This window comes from Trichomonas vaginalis, chromosome IV, assembly GCF_026262505.1.
Source record: "Trichomonas vaginalis G3 chromosome IV, whole genome shotgun sequence".
NCBI classification, from domain to species: domain Eukaryota; phylum Parabasalia; order Trichomonadida; family Trichomonadidae; genus Trichomonas; species Trichomonas vaginalis.
The window spans coordinates 16,822,391-16,848,381 of NC_067206.1; the positions used below are offsets into that span (position 1 = coordinate 16,822,391).

At 33.7% G+C, this 25,991-nt stretch overlaps 16 protein-coding genes and 3 pseudogenes across 19 annotated transcripts, besides 4 other annotated features; 13 read left to right on the forward strand and 6 right to left on the reverse strand.

Moving 5' to 3' along the window:
- Positions 1 to 5,676: part of a mobile genetic element that runs on past the window's edge.
- On the reverse strand, positions 955 to 1,140 carry TVAGG3_0108580 (phage tail repeat-like family; the record flags this gene model as incomplete). Its single annotated transcript, XM_051223062.1, has 1 exon — positions 955 to 1,140. One exon carries the CDS (start codon positions 1,138 to 1,140, stop codon positions 955 to 957), a length of 186 nt encoding a protein of 61 aa, XP_051108048.1.
- Positions 2,060 to 2,686, reverse strand: TVAGG3_0108590 (annotated as a pseudogene). The gene has a single exon. A coding segment is annotated over exon 1 (627 nt).
- Positions 3,818 to 4,180, reverse strand: TVAGG3_0108600 (uncharacterized protein; the record flags this gene model as incomplete). Its single annotated transcript, XM_051223063.1, has 1 exon — positions 3,818 to 4,180. One exon carries the CDS (start codon positions 4,178 to 4,180, stop codon positions 3,818 to 3,820), a length of 363 nt encoding a protein of 120 aa, XP_051108049.1.
- Positions 5,585 to 5,676: a terminal%2Cinverted (terminal inverted repeat of Maverick-3 transposon ID:TVAGG3_0108440).
- Positions 5,677 to 6,422: 746 nt separating this feature from the next.
- Positions 6,423 to 6,521: a terminal%2Cinverted (terminal inverted repeat of Maverick-3 transposon ID:TVAGG3_0108610).
- Positions 6,423 to 25,991: part of a mobile genetic element that runs on past the window's edge.
- On the forward strand, positions 7,701 to 8,063 carry TVAGG3_0108620 (uncharacterized protein; the record flags this gene model as incomplete). The annotated part of the gene is made up of 1 exon (XM_001313797.2): positions 7,701 to 8,063. One exon carries the CDS (start codon positions 7,701 to 7,703, stop codon positions 8,061 to 8,063), a length of 363 nt encoding a protein of 120 aa, XP_001313798.1.
- TVAGG3_0108630 (serine threonine-protein phosphatase family) lies at positions 8,082 to 8,324 on the forward strand (the record flags this gene model as incomplete). The annotated part of the gene is made up of 1 exon (XM_001313796.2): positions 8,082 to 8,324. The coding sequence occupies one exon, from the start codon at positions 8,082 to 8,084 to the stop codon at positions 8,322 to 8,324; it is 243 nt and encodes an 80-aa protein (XP_001313797.1).
- Positions 9,620 to 10,435, forward strand: TVAGG3_0108640 (phage tail repeat-like family; the record flags this gene model as incomplete). Its single annotated transcript, XM_001292098.2, has 1 exon — positions 9,620 to 10,435. The coding sequence occupies one exon, from the start codon at positions 9,620 to 9,622 to the stop codon at positions 10,433 to 10,435; it is 816 nt and encodes a 271-aa protein (XP_001292099.2).
- On the forward strand, positions 11,409 to 11,810 carry TVAGG3_0108650 (uncharacterized protein; the record flags this gene model as incomplete). The annotated part of the gene is made up of 1 exon (XM_051223064.1): positions 11,409 to 11,810. One exon carries the CDS (start codon positions 11,409 to 11,411, stop codon positions 11,808 to 11,810), a length of 402 nt encoding a protein of 133 aa, XP_051108050.1.
- On the forward strand, positions 11,830 to 11,985 carry TVAGG3_0108660 (uncharacterized protein; the record flags this gene model as incomplete). The annotated part of the gene is made up of 1 exon (XM_051223065.1): positions 11,830 to 11,985. One exon carries the CDS (start codon positions 11,830 to 11,832, stop codon positions 11,983 to 11,985), a length of 156 nt encoding a protein of 51 aa, XP_051108051.1.
- On the forward strand, positions 12,005 to 12,589 carry TVAGG3_0108670 (phage tail repeat-like family; the record flags this gene model as incomplete). Its single annotated transcript, XM_051223066.1, has 1 exon — positions 12,005 to 12,589. One exon carries the CDS (start codon positions 12,005 to 12,007, stop codon positions 12,587 to 12,589), a length of 585 nt encoding a protein of 194 aa, XP_051108052.1.
- Positions 12,638 to 13,222, forward strand: TVAGG3_0108680 (His-Me finger endonucleases family; the record flags this gene model as incomplete). The annotated part of the gene is made up of 1 exon (XM_051223067.1): positions 12,638 to 13,222. The coding sequence occupies one exon, from the start codon at positions 12,638 to 12,640 to the stop codon at positions 13,220 to 13,222; it is 585 nt and encodes a 194-aa protein (XP_051108053.1).
- TVAGG3_0108690 (uncharacterized protein) lies at positions 13,262 to 14,122 on the forward strand (the record flags this gene model as incomplete). Its single annotated transcript, XM_051223068.1, has 1 exon — positions 13,262 to 14,122. The coding sequence occupies one exon, from the start codon at positions 13,262 to 13,264 to the stop codon at positions 14,120 to 14,122; it is 861 nt and encodes a 286-aa protein (XP_051108054.1).
- On the forward strand, positions 14,730 to 15,392 carry TVAGG3_0108700 (uncharacterized protein; the record flags this gene model as incomplete). The annotated part of the gene is made up of 1 exon (XM_051223069.1): positions 14,730 to 15,392. One exon carries the CDS (start codon positions 14,730 to 14,732, stop codon positions 15,390 to 15,392), a length of 663 nt encoding a protein of 220 aa, XP_051108055.1.
- Positions 15,681 to 16,577, forward strand: TVAGG3_0108710 (organellar and viral DNA polymerase type B; the record flags this gene model as incomplete). The annotated part of the gene is made up of 1 exon (XM_051223070.1): positions 15,681 to 16,577. One exon carries the CDS (start codon positions 15,681 to 15,683, stop codon positions 16,575 to 16,577), a length of 897 nt encoding a protein of 298 aa, XP_051108056.1.
- Positions 17,161 to 17,775, forward strand: TVAGG3_0108720 (organellar and viral DNA polymerase type B; the record flags this gene model as incomplete). The annotated part of the gene is made up of 1 exon (XM_051223071.1): positions 17,161 to 17,775. The coding sequence occupies one exon, from the start codon at positions 17,161 to 17,163 to the stop codon at positions 17,773 to 17,775; it is 615 nt and encodes a 204-aa protein (XP_051108057.1).
- TVAGG3_0108730 (KilA, N-terminal/APSES-type HTH, DNA-binding family) lies at positions 17,864 to 18,757 on the forward strand (the record flags this gene model as incomplete). Its single annotated transcript, XM_051223072.1, has 1 exon — positions 17,864 to 18,757. One exon carries the CDS (start codon positions 17,864 to 17,866, stop codon positions 18,755 to 18,757), a length of 894 nt encoding a protein of 297 aa, XP_051108058.1.
- TVAGG3_0108740 (protein of unknown function, DUF4106 family) lies at positions 19,271 to 19,966 on the reverse strand (the record flags this gene model as incomplete). The annotated part of the gene is made up of 1 exon (XM_051223073.1): positions 19,271 to 19,966. One exon carries the CDS (start codon positions 19,964 to 19,966, stop codon positions 19,271 to 19,273), a length of 696 nt encoding a protein of 231 aa, XP_051108059.1.
- On the forward strand, positions 20,183 to 20,612 carry TVAGG3_0108750 (annotated as a pseudogene). The gene has a single exon. A coding segment is annotated over exon 1 (430 nt).
- On the reverse strand, positions 21,109 to 21,750 carry TVAGG3_0108760 (annotated as a pseudogene). Its single transcript has one exon. A coding segment is annotated over exon 1 (642 nt).
- On the reverse strand, positions 25,344 to 25,708 carry TVAGG3_0108770 (uncharacterized protein; the record flags this gene model as incomplete). The annotated part of the gene is made up of 1 exon (XM_051223074.1): positions 25,344 to 25,708. A coding segment is annotated over one exon (365 nt), but the record flags the coding sequence as incomplete, so codon positions are not given.

Sequence of the window (25,991 nt, forward strand, 5' to 3'; positions counted from 1 at the left end):
AATGACGAATCCAAACAAGGACCCCTATGTTTCTAAAGCAACAAAGAAAGCACTCATGATAAAAATCTTTAGTTCAACACCAAATGCTTGGTTTATGGATATCTTGGAAAACATTCCGAGGTATAGAGAAGATGGACCACCATACTGGCTAATATTTGTTCGGTCAAAACACAAGATACTGTGAAGCCATACCATTATGGTCCAAAAATATTTTAGATGTGAAAACTGCTTTGACAATATTCGTTGACAAATACCATCCAACAAAACTGACATCTGACTGTGAAAGTTCTTTCAAATCAGATGATGTAAAAAACTATCTGCGTTCAAAAAATGTAAACCAATATTTCATTGTCGACCAAAACCATTCTGCTCTTGGTGTCATTGACGGTTGTATAAAAATGTTAAGAGACTTAAACCAACCACAAGGTGTGAAGCAAATGAAATGTCATATGACGACAATATAGACACTTCTCCATGGCAAAGATGAGACAAGTTTTAAATATTTACAATAAGCCGTAAACAAAAAGGTTTGGGAAACCACTCCCCGAAGAAATGAAAAACAACCCTGACTTAGAGAAAGACTATATATTTAATAATTTAGTCAAAAGAGACAAACAAGAAAGAATGCCGGGCTTCAAACTTAGAAAGGTGACAAAGTAAAAAATAGAAATACCTAAACGCGACCCATATGAAAATACTATTGACTATGACAACAATGGGACCACGACAGGTACTCACATTCGTGTTCGAAAATAGAAGAAAGTATACAAGAGAATATTATGAAGTTTTAGGCAAACATGGCAAAATGTACACACTGCAAGCAGAAGATAAAACTACTATTGTCAGACCTCGTTTCAAACTTGTCAAAGTTCAAGGTGGTATACTTTCAAAGACAGTTCCTAACAAATATAAGACAACTCCTGACGAATATGCTAAAGAAGTTGAAAATGACGACTAAGCAATTCTATACCATGCGTAAACTGTCATGTAAGGTGGCATGTATTCTTTACTTTGTCCCGTTGTTTGCGTATATCCTGAAACGCGATGTGTATGGTTTCCATCTCCCTGAGTGTCACCCCAGAAACAATTTATAGCAAACTGAACGTCGTCTTTAACATCATATCCTTTACCTTTTTTCATTGCTGACCAATCCCAAATTTATGCTTATGCCAACCTGCTTGAGATGTACTTAAATCTATGTAGTGACTGTGCGCAGGTAAATTTTCACCTGAAATCGTTTTACTTCCACCTGTTTCCTTTGAAGAGTTTGCACAATACAAAAAACCTGTCGACTATTTGTTCCCATGCACCAACACCAAACATTACTTGAGGACCTCTTGCTTCCATAGATGTATAAATAGAAACCTACTGGGTTCATTAAATCAAACATATGAGATAATATAGGATTGTCTCTTTTGAACTTAAAATATAGTGTAACTATTTCTGGTTTCTTCTGGTTTGTGTCAGAATATTTTTTATAATATAATCTTATGTTTTCGGGGTAGGTAAAAAGTCTTGACTATAATATTTATTTTGTCATCTATATAATAGTATACTATTCTCGTTTTTTCTATTGCATTATATCTTTTATATCTATAAAATATTCTAAAATATAATGTTTGCTTTTTGGGTCTACACGTGCGTTTAACACCATAGTCATAATAATATGGTGCTGGAGCTGGGTAGGTAATGTCATATCTGCCATTTCATAAACTCTTAAATATTTCTTTTGTTCGTCTCCATATAAGTTTAAGTACAGTTGTTGTCTAATGGAACTTTAACTTGTGTACCATTATTCTTTATATAGCTTACATACATTTCATTGTTATTTTTCGGAATGAGTTTATACCGTATACCTTTTTAAGGACTGTACAAACTCCCATCTAAAATATTTGTTTTCTTCATTGACAGAAAAAGTCACCAACAATAGTTTCAATATTTTTTTTTGTTCCTATCAAACTTTGGTATATTTCATTGACATATGTTTTATCTGCTTTCTTTTCAAGGCTAACGTTTAAGTCTGTTATTTCAGAAGATGTATGTGTATGTCCAACGGCACTTTTCCTGTTTAAGGTTTCTTGTAAGTTTGTAATATCAGATATAGAATGTGTATGTCCAACGGCACTTTTCCTGTTTAAGGTTTCTTGTAAGTTTGTAATATTTGCAATGGTATGTGTATGTCCAACGGCACTTTTACTGTTTAAGGTTTCTTGTAAGTCTGTTATTTCAGATATAGAATGTGTATGAGTCTTTTAGAATATTCGTTTTCAGCTCTTGTCACTTCACTTGACATTTTATTGTCAACATATGTTTTGTCTGCTAGTTCAGGATGAGTATGTTCTTTTGTTGCATAAGCATTGTTAGCTCTTTCTTCTTCTTTGCTATTGCATCGTCTACATATTCTTTGTCAGCTTTGTTGTCAACATCTGCTTTCAAAAAGAAGTTCATTTATAGGTTTCTCGTTTAAAGTTCCTTTTGTTGGATTTATACAGACAGTATGGTTCTTATTGTCTTGAAACAGAAACTCATCTGTCATTGGGTTTAATGTCAGTTTTAAGTTTCCTTCTTTCAATGACTCAGATATCTTAGAATAGTTTGAAAAGTTTGTTGTGTTCTTATTTAGAGCTTGCATAATGAGTTGTCGGTTGTGTTGTATTTCTCTCATAGACGCTGTTTCATTTGACATTTTTATTATAGATAAAATATGCTTCCAATAGAAAAAGAAAATTCAAGAGTTGCTACAACTAAACCATTAGATGAACTTTTACTAATGTCGGTCAAAAGTTTGAGACAGAGACCGTAAAGCATGAAGGCTATCGTTTTGACTACCCATTAAGATGGCTAAGAGACCCATCTGTCACAAAAGCTATTGGCTTTCGTAGAATGAAGTTTGTGTCTGTAGAAGATAAAAGTTTTCCATTTATTGTAAGGTTTCATATAGATTATATATCTGAAGGGAAACGAAAAATGTGGGAAGAAATTGAGCTAATACAAGTTGACCTTTCATCTTCTCTACAGACTGCGTTAAAAAATATAGAAGATAAAATAAATTCATGTTATGCAAAATATGCTGATGAATATGCAAATACCGAGAGCACACTTTATGTGAGAATTGTATATGACAAACAAAATTCACAAGTGTCATTTCAAATCTACGAAGACAATCCAAAGAAAGACGAACAAATATATACAGAATTCACTGCAATGTCATGGTATTATTTGCAAAGAATGTTAAATCAGAAAGTCAAACTTCCTTTAGCAAATATTTACAGTCGATATGCAAGAGATGAACCATATTTATTTAAAGATGTTTTCGACCCAGCTGCTATTATTGTTCATGCTTCATTTTCTGGCGCCAAAACTCTTTCTTATGCTTGGCAAATGACTTTTACGAAAAACCTACAAAGTTATATGAACCGCCGAAGTGGAAGTATTTCAGACTTTCAAGTATGGTTTACTACAGATGGAAGAAAAAGAATAATTCCATTATACCATGCGTTTTACTTAGAACTTAGTTTCATATACAACTACTATCGAACGGTAAAAATATAATTTTTTAATACGGTTGAGGTGTTGGATTTGGTTGCCAACTAGACTGTGGTGCAGGTTCAGGCTGTTGTATAACAGGAGCTTGTTCTTCTGGTTCAGGGTCTTTAGGTATAATACCAACAAACTGACCTACCCTTTTACCAATATTTTTGACTCCGTTCCAAATTCCTCTTCCTACGGTTTTTATTCCATTCCATATACCTCTTCCAACATTTCGAAAGAAGTTTCCAATACTACTGAAGAAACCCATTTTACTATATGTAAAAATCTAATGTCCGCCTAGTCTCTTACGTTTCCTGTTGAGTTCCATAGCATTCTTTAACTGGAGCTCATACATTCTGTTTCTCCTCTGGTAGAAAACATATTCTGGGTCAACTCCTGTGTTCGCGTCATCTGCATAAAGTTGTTTATATCCCACTTCAGGGTTTGTATAAAACTCTTTCCATCTCATATTTGCATACCATGGTGGCAAACCTAACGCAGCGTCATTTGACATGGCAGTTTGCATTTGTACATCTGTTGGCACTTGACCATAGTTTGCCATTGCAGTTTGTATTCTAACTTCATTTGGAATATTCTCTGGGTTTGGTTGTCCAGGTTGCTGTGCATTCGCTAAGTTCTGTGCGTCCATTTAATATTAGATAAAAATATCTCTTACGAGTACATATACTGAACATTTGCAGGCATTGGTTCATCTTCATATTCTCTGTACTTTTCTGCCACGTCAAAGAAATAAATGACACAATGGAAAAACCTAAAACAAGTAGTCCTATTTCAAACCACATTTACTTACTAATAAAATTTCTTTATTGTGACACTTTCTCCAGTTTATAGGACCTCTCTCATATTCTATCTTGTCATATATAAACTCATAGTCATGTATGTCCTCTAACCATCTCATAACGGTTTCCAAACCACTTTTATCGGATGTAAAGTAAAAGCATGGATGGTTATGTAAAACGTCTAAAGTTTCTAAAGAGTCTCTCAAAGTCCAGTCTACTTGGTATTGAAAATCCCATGTGTTATAGAACGGTGGGTCCACTATAAAGAAAACATTTTCCTTGTCTTTATATTTTTCATACAACTCTGTCCAACGACATCTCACAAACTCTATACCCTCAATATATTTTTCTATGTCCTCTTTGAAAACATTTGTATAGTTAAGATATAAAACTTTTGACATAAGTGTTTCAATGTCATGAACTCTTATAGCACCACTATATAATAGTCTAGCAGATATACTATCCCAGTCTATATATTCTGCTTTTTTCAAAACCTCTCTCACAATATTTTTCTTATCTAATGGTATACGTTCCATCTTACCTATAGGTATCTTTTCTTTTAACTCTTTCAATATATTGTTTGTGTCTGGTATATGTTTGAGACGGTCCATATAGTTGTCGAAGTCATTGCATATAATCTTTGAGTCTGGGAATATTATATGACATAAATGGATATATAGAAACTTCCACCGAACAAATCTACAAATGTTAGACCATTCGGTAGTTCTTAAGTTCTCTCAATATAATATCTTTACATCTACTCTTATTTCCAAAGAACGGTAACGGTGGTTTTGTAAAATTCATTTATATATAAATAATAAAAATGTTTTTTCCTGAAAAGTGACAGAAAAGTGACAAAACATGTACGAAGAAGTCTTGACAAAACCATTTTACGAAGTAAGTCTTGACAAAACATTTACGATGAAATCATGAAAATTCAAGAGGTGAGAAAACAGGTGAGATCTCACCTCTTCACCTAAAATATATTTTTGTCTGATTTTACGAAGAAGTTTTGACAAAACATTTACGAAGAAGTCTTGACAAAACATGTACGAAGAAATCATGAAAATTCATGAGGGTAGAAAAGAGGTTAGATCTAACCTTCTACCCTAAATTATATTTTTGTCTGATTTTACGAAGAAGTTTTGACAAAACATTTACGAAGAAGTCTTGACAAAACATGAAAACATATATAATTTGTGAAAAGCGACACATTATATAATGTTTTCGACCCAGAAGACTAACAATTTTCCGAATAAAAACTTCATTTATTACTAAACATCATCAGGGCTAGAAGGCACGAAGTGCCTGGAAGCCCCACTACCTTTTTTTTTTTTTTTTTTTTGATTATAGAAATAATTTAATTATTTATCATACAAGCATTTTTATCTTATGAACAAGCATTACATATCATATAAATCTTAACAACTAAGGATGTCAATTTGGAAGAAAAGTGAGAAAATTCCTAAAATGCTAAAAATGAATTTTCCAAACGTACTTTTTTATCTCATTTTTTTGATTTTGAAAAAAATATGGAGAGAAGAACTCTTCGTTTTTGAATTTTATCACGATGGTTTTAAAGTATATTAGACACATGTATTGATATTACTATTTTTGTATATTTTGAGAGAAAATCCCTAAAAAGTGAGAAAATCTGAGACGGTTTGAGAAAATATATAAACTATTGAAAATTTGAATTAAACTTCTAATTTGGAAAAAAGAAATTTGGAAAGAAGAAAAATCAAAAATCGAGATTTAGACTCAGCATCAAATGGAGAACAAAATGTTTCTTCATATGAAGGGAAAAAAATTTTCTTGTGAACAAATAGAGTTTTTAAAATTTTATTGTATGTAATAAAATAAACAAATATTAAAATTATTTTTTGATAACAAGAAAATTCCCAACAGAAAATATTTGAGACAAAGAAAAAAAGAAAATTGAAAAATATTACTCTCCTTTATATTTCATGAGATTTTAAATTTATTCTCATAAAATTGACAATTTTATACGTTTAGATGAAAATAATTGATTTTGCTTGAAATAAAAATTATTGTTTGCTTACAACTATCAAATAGATTTTAAAAAAAAAAAAAAAAAAAAAAAAAAAAAAAAAAAAAAAAGGTAGTGGGGCTTCCAGGCACTTCGTGCCTTCTAGCCCTGAAGATGTTTAGTATAAATGAAGTTCTTATATACGGGTCTTCCAGGAGCTTTTCACAAATTATATATGTTTTCATGTTTTGTCAAGACTTCTTCGTAAAATCAGACAAAAATAATGTTTAGGGTAGAAGGTTAGATATAACCTCTTTTCTAACCTCTTTTCTACCCTCTTGAATTTGTCAAGATTTCTTCGTAAATGTTTTGTCACTTTTCTGTCACTTTTCAGGAAAAAAACATTTTTATTGTATATAAAATGAATTTTACAAAACCACCGTTACCCTTCTTTGGAAATAAGAGTAGATGTAAAGATATTCTATTGAGAGAACTTAAGAAACTACCGAATGGTCTAACATTTGTAGATTTGTTCGGTGGAAGTTTCTATATATCCCATCTGTGCCATACTGTATTTCCTGACTCAAAGATTATATGCAATGACTTCGACAACTATATGAACCGTCTCAAACATATACCAGACACAAACAAAATATTGAGTGAGTTGAAAGAAAAGATACCTATAGGTAAGATGGAACGTATACCATTAGATAAGAAAGATATTGTCAGAGAGGTTTTGAAAAAAGCAGAATATATAGACTGGGATAGTATATCTGCTAGACTATTATATAGTGGTGCTATAAGAGTTCATGACATTGAAACACTTATGTCAAAAGTTTTATATCTTAACTATACAAATGTTTTCAAAGAGGACATAGAAAAATATATTGAGGGTATAGAGTTTGTGAGATGTCATTGGACAGAGTTGTATGAAAAATATAAAGACAAGGAAAATGTTTTCTTTATAGTGGACCCGCCGTTCTATAACACATGGGATTTTCAATACCAAGTAGACTGGACTTTGAGAGACTCTTTAGAAACTTTAGACGTTTTACATAACCATCCATGCTTTTACTTTACATCCGATAAAAGTGGTTTGGAAAGTGTCATGAGATGGTTAGAGGACATACATGACTATGAGTTTATATATGACAAGATAGAATATGAGAGAGGTCCCATAAACTGGAGAAAGTGTCATAACAAAGAAATTTTATTGGTAACTAAATGTGGTTTGAAATAGGACTACTTGTTTTAGGTTTTTTCCATTGTGTCATTTATTTCTTTGACGTGGCAGAAAAGTACAGAGAATATGAAGATGAACCAATGCCTGCAAATGTCCAGTATATGTACTCGTAAGAGATATTTTTATCTAATATTAAATGGACGCACAGAACTTAGCGAATGCACAGCAACCTGGACAACCAAACCCAGAGAATATTCCAAATGAAGTTAGAATACAAACTGCAATGGCAAACTATGGTCAAGTGCCAACAGATGTACAAATGCAAACTGCCATGTCAAATGACGCTGCGTTAGGTTTGCCACCATGGTATGCAAATATGAGATGGAAAGAGTTTTATACAAACCCTGAAGTGGGATATAAACAACTTTATGCAGATGACGCGAACACAGGAGTTGACCCAGAATATGTTTTCTACCAGAGGAGAAACAGAATGTATGAGCTCCAGTTAAAGAATGCTATGGAACTCAACAGGAAACGTAAGAGACTAGGTGGACATTAGATTTTTACATATAGTAAAATGGGTTTCTTCAGTAGTATTGGAAACTTCTTTCGAAATGTTGGAAGAGGTATATGGAATGGAATAAAAACCGTAGGAAGAGGAATTTGGAACGGAGTCAAAAATATTGGTAAAAGAGTAGGTCAGTTTGTTGGTATTATACCTAAAGACCCTGAACCAGAAGAACAAGCTCCTGTTATACAACAGCCTGAACCTGCACCACAGTCTAGTTGGCAACCAAATCCAACACCTCAACCGTATTAAAAATTATATTTTTACCGTTCGATAGTAGTTGTATATGAAACTAAGTTCTAAGTAAAACGCATGGTATAATGGAATTATTCTTTTTCTTCCATCTGTAGTAAACCATACTTGAAAGTCTGAAATACTTCCACTTGGTGGTTCGTATAACTTTGTAGGTTTTCGTAAAAGTCATTTGCCAAGCATAAGAAAGAGTTTTGGGCGCCAGAAAATGAAGCATGAACAATAATAGCAGCTGGGTCGAAAACATCTTTAAATAAATATGGTTCATCTCTTGCATATCGACTGTAATATTTGCTAAAGGAAGTTCGACTTTCTGATTTAACATTCTTTGCAAATAATACCATGACATTGCAGTGAATTCTGTATATATTTGTTCGTCTTTCTTTGGATTGTCTTCGTAGATTTGAAATGACACTTGTGAATTTTGTTTGTCATATACAATTCTCACATAAAGTGTGCTCTCGGTATTTGCATATTCATCAGCATATTTTGCATAACATGAATTTATTTTATCTTCTATATTTTTTAACGCAGTCTGTAGAGAAGATGAAAGGTCAACTTGTATTAGCTCAATTTCTTCCCACATTTTTCGTTTCCCTTCAGATATATAATCTATATGAAACCTTACAATAAATGGAAAACTTTTATCTTCTACAGACACAAACTTCATTCTACGAAAGCCAATAGCTTTTGTGACAGATGGGTCTCTTAACCATCTTAACGGGTAGTCAAAACGATAGCCTTCATGCTTTACGGTCTCTGTCTCAAACTTTTGACCGACATTAGTAAAAAGTTCATCTAATGGTTTAGTTGTAGCAACTCTTGAATTTTCTTTTTCTATTGGAAGCATATTTTATCTAGAATAAAAATGTCAAATGAAACAGCGTCTATGAGAAAATAAAACACAACCGACAACTCATTATACAAGCTCTAAATAAGAACACAACAAACTTTTCAAACTATTCTAAGATATCTGAGTCATTGAAAGAAGGAAACTTAAAACTGACATTAAACCATTGACAGACGAGTTTCTATTTCAAGACAGTAAGAACCATACTGTTTGTATAAATCCAACAAAAGGAACTTTAAACGAGAAACCTATAGATGAACTTCTTTTGAAAGCAGATGTTGAAAAGAAAGCTGACAAAGAGTATGTAGATGCAACAAGAGACTATATTCTCGCATGGACAGATAGAACATACCCACAAAAACATCATACACATAACATCTATGACGTAGATGAACTACCAGAAAAGTTAGATGACAAGGCAGATAAAACATATGTTGACAATAAAATGTCAAGTGAAGTGACAAGAGCTGACAAAGAATATTCTAAAAAGACTCATACACATACCATTGCAAATATTACAAACTTACAAGAAACCTTAAACAAGAAAAGTGACGTTGGACATACACACGATTTCTTCGCAACTGTTGGTATAGAAAATATTGCAGGAACGGTTGAAGAACCTGATGGAACTGGTGGGGATGTATTAAATTGGAAACCTCCTAACTTTCCACAAGGTTTAACATCGGAGGATGACATAACAACGATGAAAGACATTAAATGTAGAAATGTCTATGTCATGGAGGATGAAAACAAAGTTAAATTCACTGCTCAAGATTTATATGATAAGAAAGCTGACAAAACAGAGCTTCAAACGTTAAAGACAGAAATACTTCAAACCATTTACCCGGTTGGTTCTATTTATACGTCAATGAACTCTACCAGACCAGAAGTAGTACTTGGTTTTGGTACGTGGACTCAAATAGTCGACAGGTTTTTGTATTGTGCAAACTCTTCAAAGGAAACAGGTGGAAGTAAAACGATTTCAGGTGAAAACTTACCTGCGCACAGTCACTACGTAAGTTTAACTACATCTCGAGAAGGTGGGCATAGGCATAAATATTGGGATTGGACAGGAATGACAAAAGGTAAAGGATATGATGTTAAAGACAACGTTCAGTTTGCTATAAATTGTTACTTGGATAACACTGAGGTAGGAGGAGACCATACACATTTCGTTTCAGAGTATACGCAAACAACGGGACAAAGTAAAGACTACATGCCACCTTACATGACAGTTTACGCATGGTATAGAAATGCTTAGTCGTCATTTTCAACTTCTTTAGCATATTCGTCAGGAGTTGTCTTATATTTGTTAGGAACTGTCTTTGAAAGTATACCACCTTGAACCTTAACAAGTTTGAAACGAGGTCTGACAATAGTAGTTTTATCTTCTGCTTGCAGTCTGTACATTTTGCCATGTTTGCCTAAAACTTCATAATATTCTCTTGTATACTTTCTTCTATTTTTACGAACACGAATGCGAGTACCTGTCGAGTTCCCATTGTTGTCATAGTCAATAGTATTTTCATATGGGTCGCGTTTAGGTATTTCTATTTTTACTTTGTCACCTTTCTGAAGTTTGAAGCCTGGCATTCTTTCTTGTTTGTCTCTTTTGACTAAATTATTAAATATATAGTCTTTCTCTAAGTCAGGGTTGTTTTTCATTTCTTCAGGGGAGTGGTTTCCCAAACCTTTTTGTTTACGGCTATTGTAAATATTTAAAACTTGTCTCATCTTTGCCATGGAGAAATGTCTATACTTGTCGTCATATGACATTTCATCTACCTCGCCGCCTTGTGGTTGGTTTAAGTCTCTTAAGATTTTTATACAACTGTCAATGACACCAAGAGTAGAATGGTTTTGGTCGACAATGAAATATTGGTTTACATTTTTTGAACGCAGATAGTTTTTAATATCGTCTGATTTGAAAGAACTTTCACAGTCAGATGTCAGTTTTGTTGGATGGTATTTGTCAACGAATATTGTCAAAGCTGCTAAGATATCTAAAATATTTTTGGACTGTAATGGTATGGCTTCACAGTATCTTGTGTTTTGACCGACAAATATTAGCCAGTATGGTGGTCCATCTTCTCTATACCTCGGAATGTTTTCCAAGATATCCATAAACCAAGCATTTGGTGTTGAACTAAAGATTTTTATCATGAGTGCTTTCTTTGTCGCTTTAGAAACATAGGGGTCCTTGTTTGGATTCGTCATTTTTTAACCCATAAGAAATGGGTTTATTTGGCGCATTAGCAGGAGTTGCATCCAGATTTTTGCCCGCAGTGGGAACAATAGCCAGAGGTGTATTTGGAGTTGGAAGGAAGATTTTGAGTACATTAGGTATACTTAAAGAGAAAGCACAACCTATTATACAAACTGTACAGAAAGGTTGGGATGTAGCACGAGATGCAGCAAATCTTATTCCAAATCCTGAAACAAGAGGAAAAGTTCAAGGCTGGATGGACAATGTAAGAACACAAGCAGGAAACTACTATAACAAAGCAAATGACTACTATAACCAAGCAGGACACTATATGGACCAAGGTGAAAGATTCTTTAACAGAGGATATAACCATGCACAACAGTGGGTAAACAATAACCAACCGCAACCACCTCAAACGTGGGGAATGTAAATTTTTTTACTGAGATGAAATGAACAATACAGCATTGAGACAAATGGGCTCAAGATGGATTTGTCGGCTTCCAGCAGTTACACAACCACGTGTTTGTCAAGTTCTTCCTATACCTCAGGAAGTTTTAGACCGACTTAAAAAACCTAAACAACCAGTTGAAAACAAACCAAACTAAAATTTTTTACTGAGATGAAATGACCGAAGAAGTTGAAACGGTAGATTTGACACCACAAACAAAAAGTTCAGAACCATTGTCAAAACCTGTCAAAGAACTTACAGATGAAGAGAAAAATTCAATAATAGAAAGTGCCAGGTCTGGAAATACAAACCCTAACTATAAAGTCACTTTTCATAGAAATGGAACGGCTAGTATCTCAAAAAAGAAACAAACTCTCACAAATAAAATATTGAAGTCTGAAGGAGTTTATGAGACAACAGATGGAAAAGTATATTTTACCGACCAACAGTTCATTATAGAACATCTCATTGACTTAGAGTCGAAATATTCTAAACTTTACAACAAACACAAAAAGTTGAAAGGAAAACAAAAACAAATGGCATATGATATTTATGAAGATACTAACGACACAACTGTTCCAGCAAGTGAGGTAAAGTCAGAGGAACCGAAAAGTGACGAAAAACCAATAGAAGAAGGTGAGCCAAAAACTGAAGATAAACCAAAACCAAAGTTTAGTCTCCAGACTAAACCAAGTCAACCTTCATTAGCTGGTATGGGTTGGCGTCAAAGACTTATGGCAGCTGGTGGTTACGTAAAGTAAAAGAAAAAAACATTTTTTCAAAAAATATATTTTTTTATTTTTATAAAAATGTACGCTGAGTCTGTCGGAAAGGACCGTTGGGAAACTTGTTTGTTAGATGAGAAATATGAAATTCACTGTTCTGAGCCTTTTGAAATAAGGAAGAAAGAGACAAAAAGAGTTTTAAGCGAATGGGAGCAAAATGACGGATATGCTAGGATGAGGATTGGTGGAAAACACTATTTTAAACATGTTGTCATTGCAACTCATTTTATACCGAATCCTAACAATCTACCTTTTGTAGACCACATAAACCATATAAGAAACGACAATAGACTTGAAAACTTACGCTGGGTCACTTGTTCTGAAAACAGTAAGAACATAGGCAAATTTAGAGATATTGTATTCGAATTTGTCGACGAACTAGAAGATGAAGCAATTGAAATTACAGACTATGGTAAGCATACGTTTGAGTTTTACTACTATAGCGAAGAACAGGACTCTTTCTACCTTTATACCGGCGTAAACTATAGGAAATTACAAGTATGTTTTACTAAGGAAGGCTGTGCTTATGTAAACGCTAGAGATACAGATGGAAAATACATTAGACTATATCTTAACAAATTCAAGAAGCTATATGGCATACTTTTTTAAAACATTTTTTTTAAAACAGTATATTTTTACATATATTAAATGTTTCAGGTTGAAAAACAAAGAACAAAAGTAGCAGATACAAAACCGTTAGACTATATCTTTACAAATGCCGGTAGGACAATATCAGATGAAGAAATTTCATCCGGTGCTTACAGGTTTGACTTTCCAATTCGTTGGCTTCAAAGTCCTTCAGATGCAAAGGCAATAGGATTTAGAAGAGTTTTGTTTTCAAAAAGAACTAACGCGTTTATGTTTGCGGTATATTTTCATGGGCGGTATAGAGGTCATGATGGTCTACTAGACAAATTTGACGAAATGAGAATCTTTACAGTTCGTTCAGACGAAAGTCTTGAGAAGACTCTAAATGACTTTCAAACTCAAATAAACAAATACTACTGGGAATTTCAAGAAAAATACGATTCTTTACTAAATGGAACATACTATCTGAAACTAGAATATGACAAGATGAACTCCACAGTTTCATTTCAAAGGATTGAAAATAACCCTCCAAGAGATACACAGTTTTTATTTTGGCAAGTAGACAAACGTTCTTGGGCACAATTTCTTCGGTTACTAAACCAGAACGAACCATTACCACCTGACGGTCCGTTCTGGTTTATACGCCCACCAGCAGATTTGACAGTTTATAGAAACGTGTTTGACCCTCAAAATGTCATGTGTCATGCAAGTTTCAGTTCAAGCAACAATAGTTTTCTATGTATTGGTAAGGACTTTTATGACTTTGCTTCTAAATTCTACGAACCACCTAGTAACAGTTTCTCTGACTTTCAAGTTTGGTTCACAACAAATGGTGTGCAACATATTGTTCCATTGTACTACGACTTTTATCTCGAATTGTCTTTCATATATAACTACGGAGAAGTGCTGAAAAAGTATTGAATGTGGCTCGATGTTGTCCATTGCACTGCTTCAGAACAATATTTGCACTGCTTCAGAACAATATTTGCACTGCTTCAGAACAATATTTGCACTGCTTCAGAACAATATTTGCACTGCTTCAGAACAATATTTGTACTTTTTCAGAACAATATTTGCACTGCTTCAGAACAATATTTGTACTTTTTCAGAACAATACTTGTACTGTTTCAGAGCAATATTTGTACTTTTTCAGAACAATACTTGTACTGTTTCAGAGCAATACTTGTACTTTTTCAGAACAAGACTTGTACTTTTTCAGAACAAGACTTGTACTTTTTCAGAACAAATTTCCCGTAAAAGCTCTCAATTTGTGAGAAAAATTTTCTGTTTCAGAACAAGACTTGTACTTTTTCAGAACAAGACTTGTACTTTTTCAGAACAATATTTGCACTGTTTCAGAACAATATTTGCACTGTTTCAAGACAATATTTGTACTGTTTCAAGACAATATTTGTACTGTTTCAAGACAATATTTGCACTGTTTCAAGACAATGTCCGACGGTTAAGCCACAAACGAATGTCCGACGGTTAAGCCAAAAATATTTTTTATTTTTATTGTAAGAACAGTATGACAGTCGAAGCAAAAACGTTCACGAACAAATCTAATGGCGAAACATTCACAAAAGGCACTTACAACGGTATTGAAGTCTTACGTAGAGACAAGGATGGTTATATAAATGTAACAAATATGTGTCAGCAGTTTAGGAAAGACTTTAGAAGGTTGTTGGAAAATAAGTCCTGGGAAGAGTATTTTAAGGCATTTTGTGAAGAATATACCAACCCGCGGAAAACGGCGGGTTGCTTTTTATACAAAGTTCATGCAGGAATTCCTGATGAAATCAAACAGGTTAGAGGAATGTATGTAGACCCAAGACTTGTAAACTATATAGCAATGTGGGCTTCTCCAAAATATTGTATAGCAGTTGGAAAAATTCTGGACTCCATAGACAAGAAAGTTCATGAGAAGTTAGATGAAGAAGAACTTGAAGATACAGTAGAGAATGCAAAACCTTTGTTCGAAGAAGAAGTTAGAAAAATGCATGAAAAACAAATAGAACATGAACGTGAGATATGTTCTGGTTATAGAGACTCGCCATACGAACTAGACCAATGGGAACAAGAAGATTTAAAGAGAGAATTTAGAGAATATGAACTCGCTAAGATAGCATTAGAAGCTGCAGAAGAGAGGTTAAAAGCTTGGGGTTGTTTTGTACAAAAATATTGTGAGTAAATGAACCATTTTTTTTCGACAAAAATATAATTTAGGGTAGAAGGGTATATCTACCCCGTTTTCTACCCTCTTTTCTACCCTCATGAATTTTCATGAATTTCATCGTAAATGTTTTGTCAAGACTTCTTCGTAATGAGTGTAAACGACCAAAAAATATATTTTAGGGTAGAAGGGTATATCTACCCCGTTTTCTACCCTCTTTTCTACCATCGTAGAAAACACACAAAACTCTTGAATTTTGTTGCTGAATTCAATAAAAAAATATTTTTTTATTTTTATTGTAAGAACATGTTAGCAACAACAGCACCAAACTCGTTAGTCATGAACCCAACTTCAATGTTAGTAGAGATGAAAAGCTTCATTCCTTCTTCATATACTTTCGAAACAGAAATCCAGAAGATAAAGCAGGAACTTCTCCAAGGAGATTTAGACTGTAGTGCAAAAGATGAAACAAATGAACAGTATCTTTATAAAATGCAGGATATTATAGACCATCTACCTAAACTTCCTGAAATCCAACAACAAAAGCTCACTATTCCAGAATTCGATGAAATTGAAGTCAGACTGACTGACTCAGTAGAAACCAAGAAGTTCATACGAAAGGTAAACTATGAGTTTCTTGGATTTCATTGCAACCACAAAGACTGCGATATGGTATATTTCATTGACATATATAAATCTGAAGAATTTAAGACCTACGACAACTTTGTTTCGTTAGTTGCTGAGTGTGTATGGCAGATAAGAGATAAAGATAAAAGAGGTAAAGTATGGAACGAACAGATAAAACCAGCAACTTTTGAGTTAAAGAAAACCATTGACGCCTTAGTCATACTAGCAGGTAAGATTTCAATGTACAATGCTAAAATGAACCCACAATGTTCAAAATGTAAAGCAGCAATGAGGAAATATAACTACTCCGTCAAAGAGATAGAAAGAATGAGAAAAGACCATACTGACTTAAAGAAAGAAGTAGAGAAACCAGCAGAAGATAAAATGGACATGTTGACATTTCTGAACAAAAACTATCCAACTGCTAACGATTTCCTTCTTTCAGATGTCAAGAAGAAATATAAAGAAACCTTCGGCATAGTTAAAATTTTTGATATCCTTCGTGAAGAAATAGAAGCTACAAAACTGTTTAAAGTCATGAACCATCACAACATATACCATGTAAAACGCTTATAAAATAACTGGGGTAGAAAAGAGGGTAGAAAACGGGGTAGATATACCCTTCTACCCTAAAATATATTTTTGTCTGATTTACGCTCATTACGAAGAAGTCTTGACAAAACATATACGTTCATGTTTGACAAAACATATACGTTCATGTTTGACAAAACATATACGTTCATGTTTGACAAAACATATACGTTCATGTTTGACAAAACATTTACGAAGAAGTCTTGACAAAACATATACGTTCATGTTTGACAAAACATGTACGATGAAATCATGAAAATTCAAGAGGGTAGAAATGAGGGTAGAAAACGGGGTAGATATACCCTTCTACCCTAAAATATATTTTTGCTGAAAAAAATGACACTTTTTCATTATATAACTGTTATACAAGATAGAAAATCTTTCTCGCCTAAAACTCATGAAAATCGTAAAAAATTGCGACCCGCGGAAAACCGAGGAACGCCTAAAACACATGAAAATCGTAAAAAAATGACCAAATTTCATGATATAACTGTATCTTTTATACAAAATAAAATTAAAGTTAGTTTTTTTAAAATATTTTTTTTTATTTTGTATGTAAGAACAGGAAATGTCAAACATTGAGTTTGAAACAGTTAGAAAGATAGACAATGACACCAAAATGGTTAGAATTGGTGATTTAAACGTAAGATACTCAAAGAAATACAAAAAATATTCCTTGTCAGACATTCTAACACTATCTGAAAAGAAAACATCCCACGACTGGGTTAGAAATGCTTCTACTCAGAAAATTTTGACAAAAAATCCTGAGCTTATGATATCGGTAAGATTCTATGGAACAAGAGCATATCTCATCGACAAAAGTCTTATACCAATAGTTTTGTTCTGGATTGACCCAGTTGTTGGATATAATTTCATAACATATGGTTCATTCGATACTGAACGTTGCAGTGAAGGCTTAGTTTACATCGTTCAGAAACCGAAGGACTTCAATACAAAGAGATATAAGATAGGAAGAACATATAATATAACTCAAAGATATGACAGTACAGTCAATAGAGTCAAGGTTGTGTTCGTTAACGATATGAGAGCTGCTGAAACAGAACTACTTGAAAAGTTTGAGAAAATGTATGGTGCTCCCATAAAAGGTAAAGAAACGTTTGAAGTAGATGAGATAGATAAAGCTATAAAATTATTTGACGAAGTTGCTGAAAAATACATGTAAAGCGTTTATTTTTGGTCTTTTATACAAGATAGAAAATAACGCTAATTTTATTTTTTTTTATTTTTTTATCCGGAATATAAAGACAGATATGTCAACAACCGAGAACACAACAACTGCTATCGTTCATGAAGCTATAAATGAAGAATATGAGTGGGTTCAGTTTAACAAACAACTCCGTCTCATTCGTTCGGTCAAAGACGATATGTACCAAGTGCAAAGTATTTTGACAGCATGTGCTACACCAGATACTAAGAAACCACAAGACTGGTTTAGGAACCAAAGCACACAAGAACTTTTGAGCGAAGCACAGCGAGACATACTTTTTTCTGAAAACAGTGAAGAACAGCGACTACGAGAAAAATCTTACTCGCCAAAACTCTATGAAAACAGTGAAGAACAGCGAGTAAGTAAAAAACCCCAGTCGCCAAAACTCTATGAAAATCGTGAAAAATTGCCAAATGGTTTGAGAGGATATTATGTTCATAGACTTCTCGTAAATAATGTGGCACAATGGGCTTCAGCTCGCTATTCATGGTATGTTTGTAAACTTCTTGACGAAATTCATAGACAAGAACGTGAAGAGCTAGAGAACAAGCTTGAAGCAAAAGACAAAAGCATTCAGAAAAGAATACCACGTTCGGTACCAAAAGGAAAGGAAAAGAACTATAAGTATATGATTTATACTGAAGAGATGGAAAATGAAGAAGACAGAGATATGGTTATGTTGCATTTAGTCAGAAGAAACAACAAAAGCTTTTACGACCTTGCTAAGATTTACAAATCTGACAGAAATTGGTTCTATCGCGAAAACTTACCGATTTCAATGACCCCAAATGAAGATGTGAAACAAATAGTTCAAGATACGTTACCTCAAACACACTATGATATTAAAGGTTGTACAATACTTACATTCAAAGAAGATTTGCCGCTACTGAAAGAAAAGATAACAGAGTATTTCGACAACTTCAAAGAGGAAGAGTAAATGAACCATTTATTTTTCAAGCTTGACACCAAAGATGGCTCATGTAGCTCTAGATGGTAAATTGCCTCATCTGCTGGGTCTATGTCGGTCATTGTTTCAAGACAAGTCTTTTACTTTTTCAAGACAAGTCTTTTACTTTTTCAAGACAAGTCTTTTACTTTTTCAAGACAAGACCCGTTATTTTTCAAGAAATTTTTTGGTGTAAAGTTCTCAAATTTGAGAACAGTGGTCTTGATTTCAGACGATACCCGTACTTTTTCAAGACAAGTCTTTTACTTTTTCAAGACAAGTCTTTTACTTTTTCAAGACAAGTCTTTTACTTTTTCAAGACAAGTCTTTTACTTTTTCAAGACAAGTCTTTTACTTTTTCAAGACAAGTCTTTTATTGTTTCAAGACAAGTCTTTTATTGTTTCAAGACAATGTCCGACGTACCACCAACCGAGTCCATTCCAAAGCCAGAAGAACCGAAAGCTGCAGAACCACAACAGACTAAGACTAAAACTCTTTATTTTTCAAGCTTGACTTTTTACAATTTGAACTTTGTTCGCGTAGATATGAATTCTGAAAGAAGTATGAGGGTCTTGTATGACTTTGTACTTCTCCCATAGTTCATGTCTGTCAAACTTACCTGCCATGGACTCTTTCATAAGTTCCATGAAATCGTCTTCGGACAATCCAGGGAAAAGTATAATGTCAGTAAGTATTCTTTTAACATCCTTACTTAAACTCTTTGCTGTCTGTACACAAATGACAACAGAGATGTTAAAGTGTCTGAGCTTCTTAAGAATTCGACACATGTCTTGTTCTCTGTTCTTTAACAAAGGATGAGAAGCAAAGTCATCTAAAATAAGAAGACATCTATGAGGGTAAGTCTTCCAATCGTACGATTGCAATTTCTTCGAAATGTATTCTATCTCTTTCTGTTTGTTTCTGAAGTGTTTCTTCTCTAATATTCTCTGCATTTCCTCATTTGGGTCTTTAAACTTCGAATTTATATACTCATTTATAGCATTGTACTTCAAAACTCTTCTTTGGTACTTCTTTATCCAATCTAACAACTCAGAGTCTTTTATACATACTAACTTAGACTTCTTTATAATATCTTTGAACGAATTTACGGTTTGGTCGAATTGACCAGAAGTACTACAAATAACAACTAACTCATAGAATGGGTTCTTCTCATCTAGTTCTTGTTGTTGTGCAGCCATTTTAAGATAAGTGAAAGTCTTACCCGACCCAGGCGGTGCGATTAGACCTGTTATACCATTCTGAGCAAATAGGAACTTGTCATGTATGGGTTTTATCTGAGCATTTTCTAACTTCCTCTTGTTCTTGTTTAAAACATTCTCAAATTTCTTGTCAATGTCAGCAAACTTTTTTTCTAACATATTTTTAGAAAAATTAAAATTTTTATCTTTTTGAAAATGTCTAGCGATTTCGCTATCTATATTCGAGACAAACTTTTCGACTCTAAAACATCTGTCGACCATAAAATCTTACATAGTGTAAACAAGAAAGGTGAATTTGTTCTAAAGTTCTGTTTCTGGGAATATGACAAGAACCATAAAACATTAGGCAGAGAAGTCTTTAAGTTTGTCAATGACAGACTTGTTGACAGAGATGACGCCGATTGGAAAGATGAAGTCCAACAAAAGTTCTTAGAATGCAAAGAAGGCACATGCGCTGTTCTTGAAGATGAAATAGAAAACAGAATAGAAGAGCTATTAAAGGACAAAGAACTTTTACATAAATATGGTTGCGCCAAATTTGACATAACTCCACCAGAAAAGAAGAAGAAGAGAGAAAGAAAGAAAGAGTAGAAGAAAGAAAGTAGAAGAAGAGAAGAAAGAACCAGAGCCAGTTCCAGAGAAAAAGAAATTTGACATGTAAAAATAAAATTTTATTTTAGAACATTTCTGGGTCAATGTCAATGTTCTCTTCCTCTTTAGGAGCAAACACTGGCTTAGACTCTAAAATCTTTTTACCCAATTTACCTTGAACTTCAACTATCTTAGACTCATAATATTCATAGTCGTCTGCTTTCTTTGGTTCATAAGGTATAACAAGTTTGTATGCTTTGCCTTCTTTAAGGTTTGAGAACCTTCTGTCAAAATTTTCTTTGACTGCTAACAAACCTTCTATGTCTAAGTCTTCAAATTTCGCACCATTTTTAGTCACAATAGCAAACTTAACTGGTTCGATGTTCCAAACTTTGTCAAATGTAGACTTTTCAAAATGGTAGAAGAACATTCAAAATATGAATGGTCTAGTTCTTCTTTGACTTCTGTCATGTACTTATTTACTGAAATATATTTCGTCATCTTTTCTATCGGATAAAAAAATATTTTTTTTAAAATTTACTCATAAAAATTTTTCTTTGTATATACACCATTCTGAACATCTAAAAGATTTTTGACATTTGCCAAGAATGTTCGTTTAGACGCTGTCATATAACCATACTCTTGACAATATTGTTTATATTCATCGTACAACGACCTTTCATCTAAACACTCAAAGTTAGTCTCATCTATAAACAGTTCATATACACTCTTGTTTGCTTCTAACAATGTTTGTCTTTCTTCGGTATGTGGAATTTGTCTTGGATTGAACTTAGAAATATCTAATGTCATGAAATATGAGAACAAGTGGTTGTAAAAGTCAGATGTCAAAGTTTCTGCTAAGTCGTCAAAATATTCTGTATCTTGCATATGAGAATCTGACGTTCTGACAACTACATATCTTCTGTCAGAACTTTCTAACTTCATCGGAACAGCATTGTTTGAAACCATAATGAAATTTGCACATTTTCACAAACTCTTTGGTCTTTATATTTTCTTTCAACAACTCCAACTTTGTCTGTTATAAGACTCTTCAAAGCATCTGAGTTCAAAACTTTTGTTGTATCTATACTTTGAAGTTCGTTACATACTATAAGTTTCATATTCTCTATTGAAGAGTTAAATTTACCGCAGATGTTTTCTAAGTTTGTCATATTCGGATTCGAATAGCCCTCTAATAGTTTGCATAAGATATCTGTAAAGAATGTGTTCTTACCAGTTCCTTGTTTTCCAATTATAATGAGAGCAGTTTCATTCTTAGCACTTGGATATTGTAAGATGTTTGCAAACCAACATAAGATATACTCATAGACTCTTTCGTTTCCATTGCATATAATTTCTTTGACATGGTCTAACCAAGCTTCTATAACATTTTCTTTCCATTCTACTTGTTCGTATTTATATCCAGTGAAGATAGAATAGAAGTTTGGAGATGGTGTATAAAACTTTATACCACGAACTGAAAAATCTTCTAACTTCGACAATAAGATATCCCAAGCATCTAACATCTTCATGCCAACCTGTACGACTTTTATTTTCTTAAGTTTCTGTCTACATTCTTGTTCTGAAACTATGTTGCTCTTGGTTTGTTAAAGACAACATCCCATTCTTTCATAACATAACATTCTGGGGCAGAGTCGACATAAATGACTAAACGTTTCAAATTCTCGACTGCTTTGTTATAGTCTCTAAATGGACACATATTTCTGAACGCTTGGAAGTCATAAAAATCTGAAACGTCTATTCTGTACATTTTTATAAAAATAAAAAAAATATTTTTTTTATTCTTGACTTTGTTGTTCCATTTGTTGCATTTGTTCCATTTGTTGTTCTTGAGCTATTGTTGTTGAAGTTGTTCTTGTAATACAATACTTTCACCAGTTGCATCTTCCAATTCGAAACTTTCTGCCGTCATTGACAAATACATAGGACATAAAAAGTTTTACAGGAACAAAGTTTGCGTCGACTAAGGTTAAGTTTATGTTTGCTAAAGTGTTTGAGTTTACTAAAGCTGAAAACTCTGCATTCGAATGAACAATAGGCAAACCAGCAGAGAAAGTGTTGTTTATACGCATGAGTATCTTTTGGTCATAGTAGTTTCTGTCGACATTCGAATAGCACTTTGAACCTAAGTTTGAAACAATATATAAAATAGGTGTACTTAAAGTCAATGGAACAGACAAACCTTGTATGACACCTTTTCCTGTTATAGGAAACTGTTGGTAGTAAAAACCAGATATAAGTTTTGTATTATAGCTCATATCGTTTATACTAAACTCAGTCGGACATCCAAACATAATGAAACCTGCTCTAGTTGCAGCACATGTTACATCCGTCCTTAAGTATTAAATAAGTCAACAAAACCTGTTGGTGGTATATCTGAGTAAGTATCTTCAAAGGAGTATTTTTTACCATTCACAACAATAAAATCTTCTGGTGTCAAAAGAGCAAAACAGGCTTTAGTCGTCATTGTGTTTAAGGTTAGTTTACAATATCGTCCTTGAGGACTTTGTAAGTTTGTTGTTATAGAATTATATGACTCAGGGTTTTTAGTCGTAATAGTATAAACCACTATGTCTTCTGCCATTTACTTAGCAAATAAATTTTAATGAAATGTTGTGGTCGTCAAATATTTTTATGACGTCTGGGAAACTATATTTTAAGTTCAACGTTTCACCTCCTTTCATAACGTATATCTTGTCAATGACATTATATGAAACACCACAGCAACTAACGTCGGGTTCTATTTCTTTGATGTTTATATCGTCTGCCTCTGTCAAAGTTTCAATAGTTCTTTCAAAATTTCATGAGGTGCGATGACATATGAGTTCACTTTTACAGGGTTTGTTCGACCAAGTTTAACATTATACCTAAAGCTTGACAAATCTTCTCCTGAGTTTTAAGTTTGTCTTTAAGTTGTTGGTAGTCGTTTCGAATATCTGCAACAGAACTTAAGTCTCTGCTAACTTCAGGATATGTTGGTTGTTCTTTTACAGGAACTATTGTTATACCATCTTCGTCTTCGTATGGTTTCCCCACTTCAACATCTCTTTTTTGACATTGACAACAACACTTTGACTGTTTGTTTGAGTTGGTGAATTTAACTTCACATCTGCCATCGCCATTAAACCTTTTGAAACACTTACGCTTCTATTTTTCGGAAATGACATTTTACTTAGAATAAAAAGATGGACGTATTTGAGTATCTCTTCGAATTGAAGCAGAACAAAGTTTACACACACAAACAATACAAGTTCATTGATAGAATAGTTCTTTACACAAACAATGGAAAATGTTATAGAATAGCAGTCTTTGCTGAACCAAAATATTTTCATAAAGCAAAGAAAGTTGGTATAACCGAGATGGTGAAAGTTCTTGAAGCAGACAAAAATATAACAACAAAACTGACCGATATTTCTAAAGGAAAGTTTATCTTACAATTTTATGTCAAAACTGGCGTACTGTCAATATTTGACGGAGAGAAGTCAGTTCAAGAACAACTTACTGACCTGCTGCCAAAATCTGCTCGATGGAAGCTGTCGTTATGCCAATCTGAGGAGCCCCAGCAGGTTTCATCGAACGAATCTTCAAAAGAGCATCTTCCGTGAAAAGTGCTATTGGTTTTGTAAACTTCTTTGCTCTCAGTTCATCTGGACCGTCTCTGTCACCAGTATATTGTATTTGAACTGTACCAACAGTTGAAATACCACCCATAAAATCTTCTGAGTCAGCAAATGGAATGCCAAGCCAAAAGTTTGAACGGTCTCCATTTGTATATTGAGTGTTTTGAGCTCCTGTATGAGTCCATACTTTCACATATGGCATAATAGAACTTTGCATTTCAGGGTTAATGGTTGTTGTGAAGTTGTTGTTAAAGTTCATAGCATCTAATGTCAAGTTGTATGACCTCATATCCTCAACTGTAGAATATTCTTCTCTTGGATAATATTTGCCATCTATGTTTATATGGTATTTAATACCAGGGTTGTAGAAGCAAGAATAGTCATTTATAGTTCGTCTGAACAGTACAAACATAGTATCTGCATGTTTCATTGCAGTTGTTAAAGCAATATCTGTTCTTGCACCTGCGGCTCCTGGATTTTGGTTTCCAACTTCACCTGCAAAGTCTTTGACAGATATTTGGTGTATAGGGAACATAAGTGGAACTGCAATATATTTGGCAGCTAAAGCATTTGAAATATCTGGGTCCAACATATAGACTGCAAGTCTGCTTTCTATTCTCTTGCATTCAAACTTTTCGCATGTGAACTTAACTGGGTCCCAAGCAGTTCCAGCAGCATTGAAATAATAGTTTACTTCAGTGTTGAGGTTTGAGAAACCAAAGTCTAAGTCAACTTTGTCTTTGCAAAAGTCGGCGAATGACGTTTTATTTGTTCCCACTACTTCTGTAAGAGTGAATGGGTCTTGTGTTGGTGCAATGACTAAGTTATTTTTGCTTGGAGTAAGTTCGATAGAAATTTTTCCTGCCCAGTTTGGCAAGTATCTTAAAAACCTGAAGATGAGGAAAGATGACAAAGGAACTCTAAGTTTCAGTTTTACTTTAGTGACAGCATTTCCATCTGAACCAGAAAGGTTAACATAAACTCCTGGAACGTTAGGGTCAAGTCTTCTTATTTTCTCAATAGTTGCATACTGGTCTGTTTGTTCTCTAGCTTGTGGTTGTACTGAGTTTCTCAAAGCGAACCATTCATAGTTTGCCCATGTTACTGTTTGAACTAAGTCAGAGTTAGAATATATCTTATATCCCATGAAAACTTCTGGAGCATATTGGTATCCGACATAGAAAATTCCATTGCAACCTTTCTTGTCAGACAACTTGGCAGAAGGTTTTATTTCAATGTCTTGTTCCACGTATAAGAATGAGTTGTCAATAGAAATAATATGAAACCTGTCGCAAGCAATATCTACTGTTGTTGAAGAACCTTCTCCAAACTCACCTACGTTTCCATAAGAAACAGCAGTTGTATATTCGTAAGTTCCAGGAACTATTTCTGACCTTCTAATGGCATTGTCGCATTCGTTATACCATTCGGAAACATTTCCATTCATAGCATCCAAAACTGTTGGCGTTATATTCTGAGCGGCGTACATTTCATATGAGTAAAAATATAGAATAGTTGGATTTATATGTCATAATAGAACCCACGTGGACCAAGCTTTACTTTCTTCCTGACTGAGTTTTTAACTCTTCTTTTTCCTTCATTGCCCTCTGCTTGAAGTTGTTGCATCTTTGCCTCATGTTCATCTAGTATGTTGCAAATTTTCCATGCCCTTTTTGCCTTTGGGCTCTGGTCGCCCATCTCAGGTAACCTATATCCTAGAAAGATTTTGTCATAGTTTGTATTTGAGTCTTCCTTTATTGTTTGCATGACTC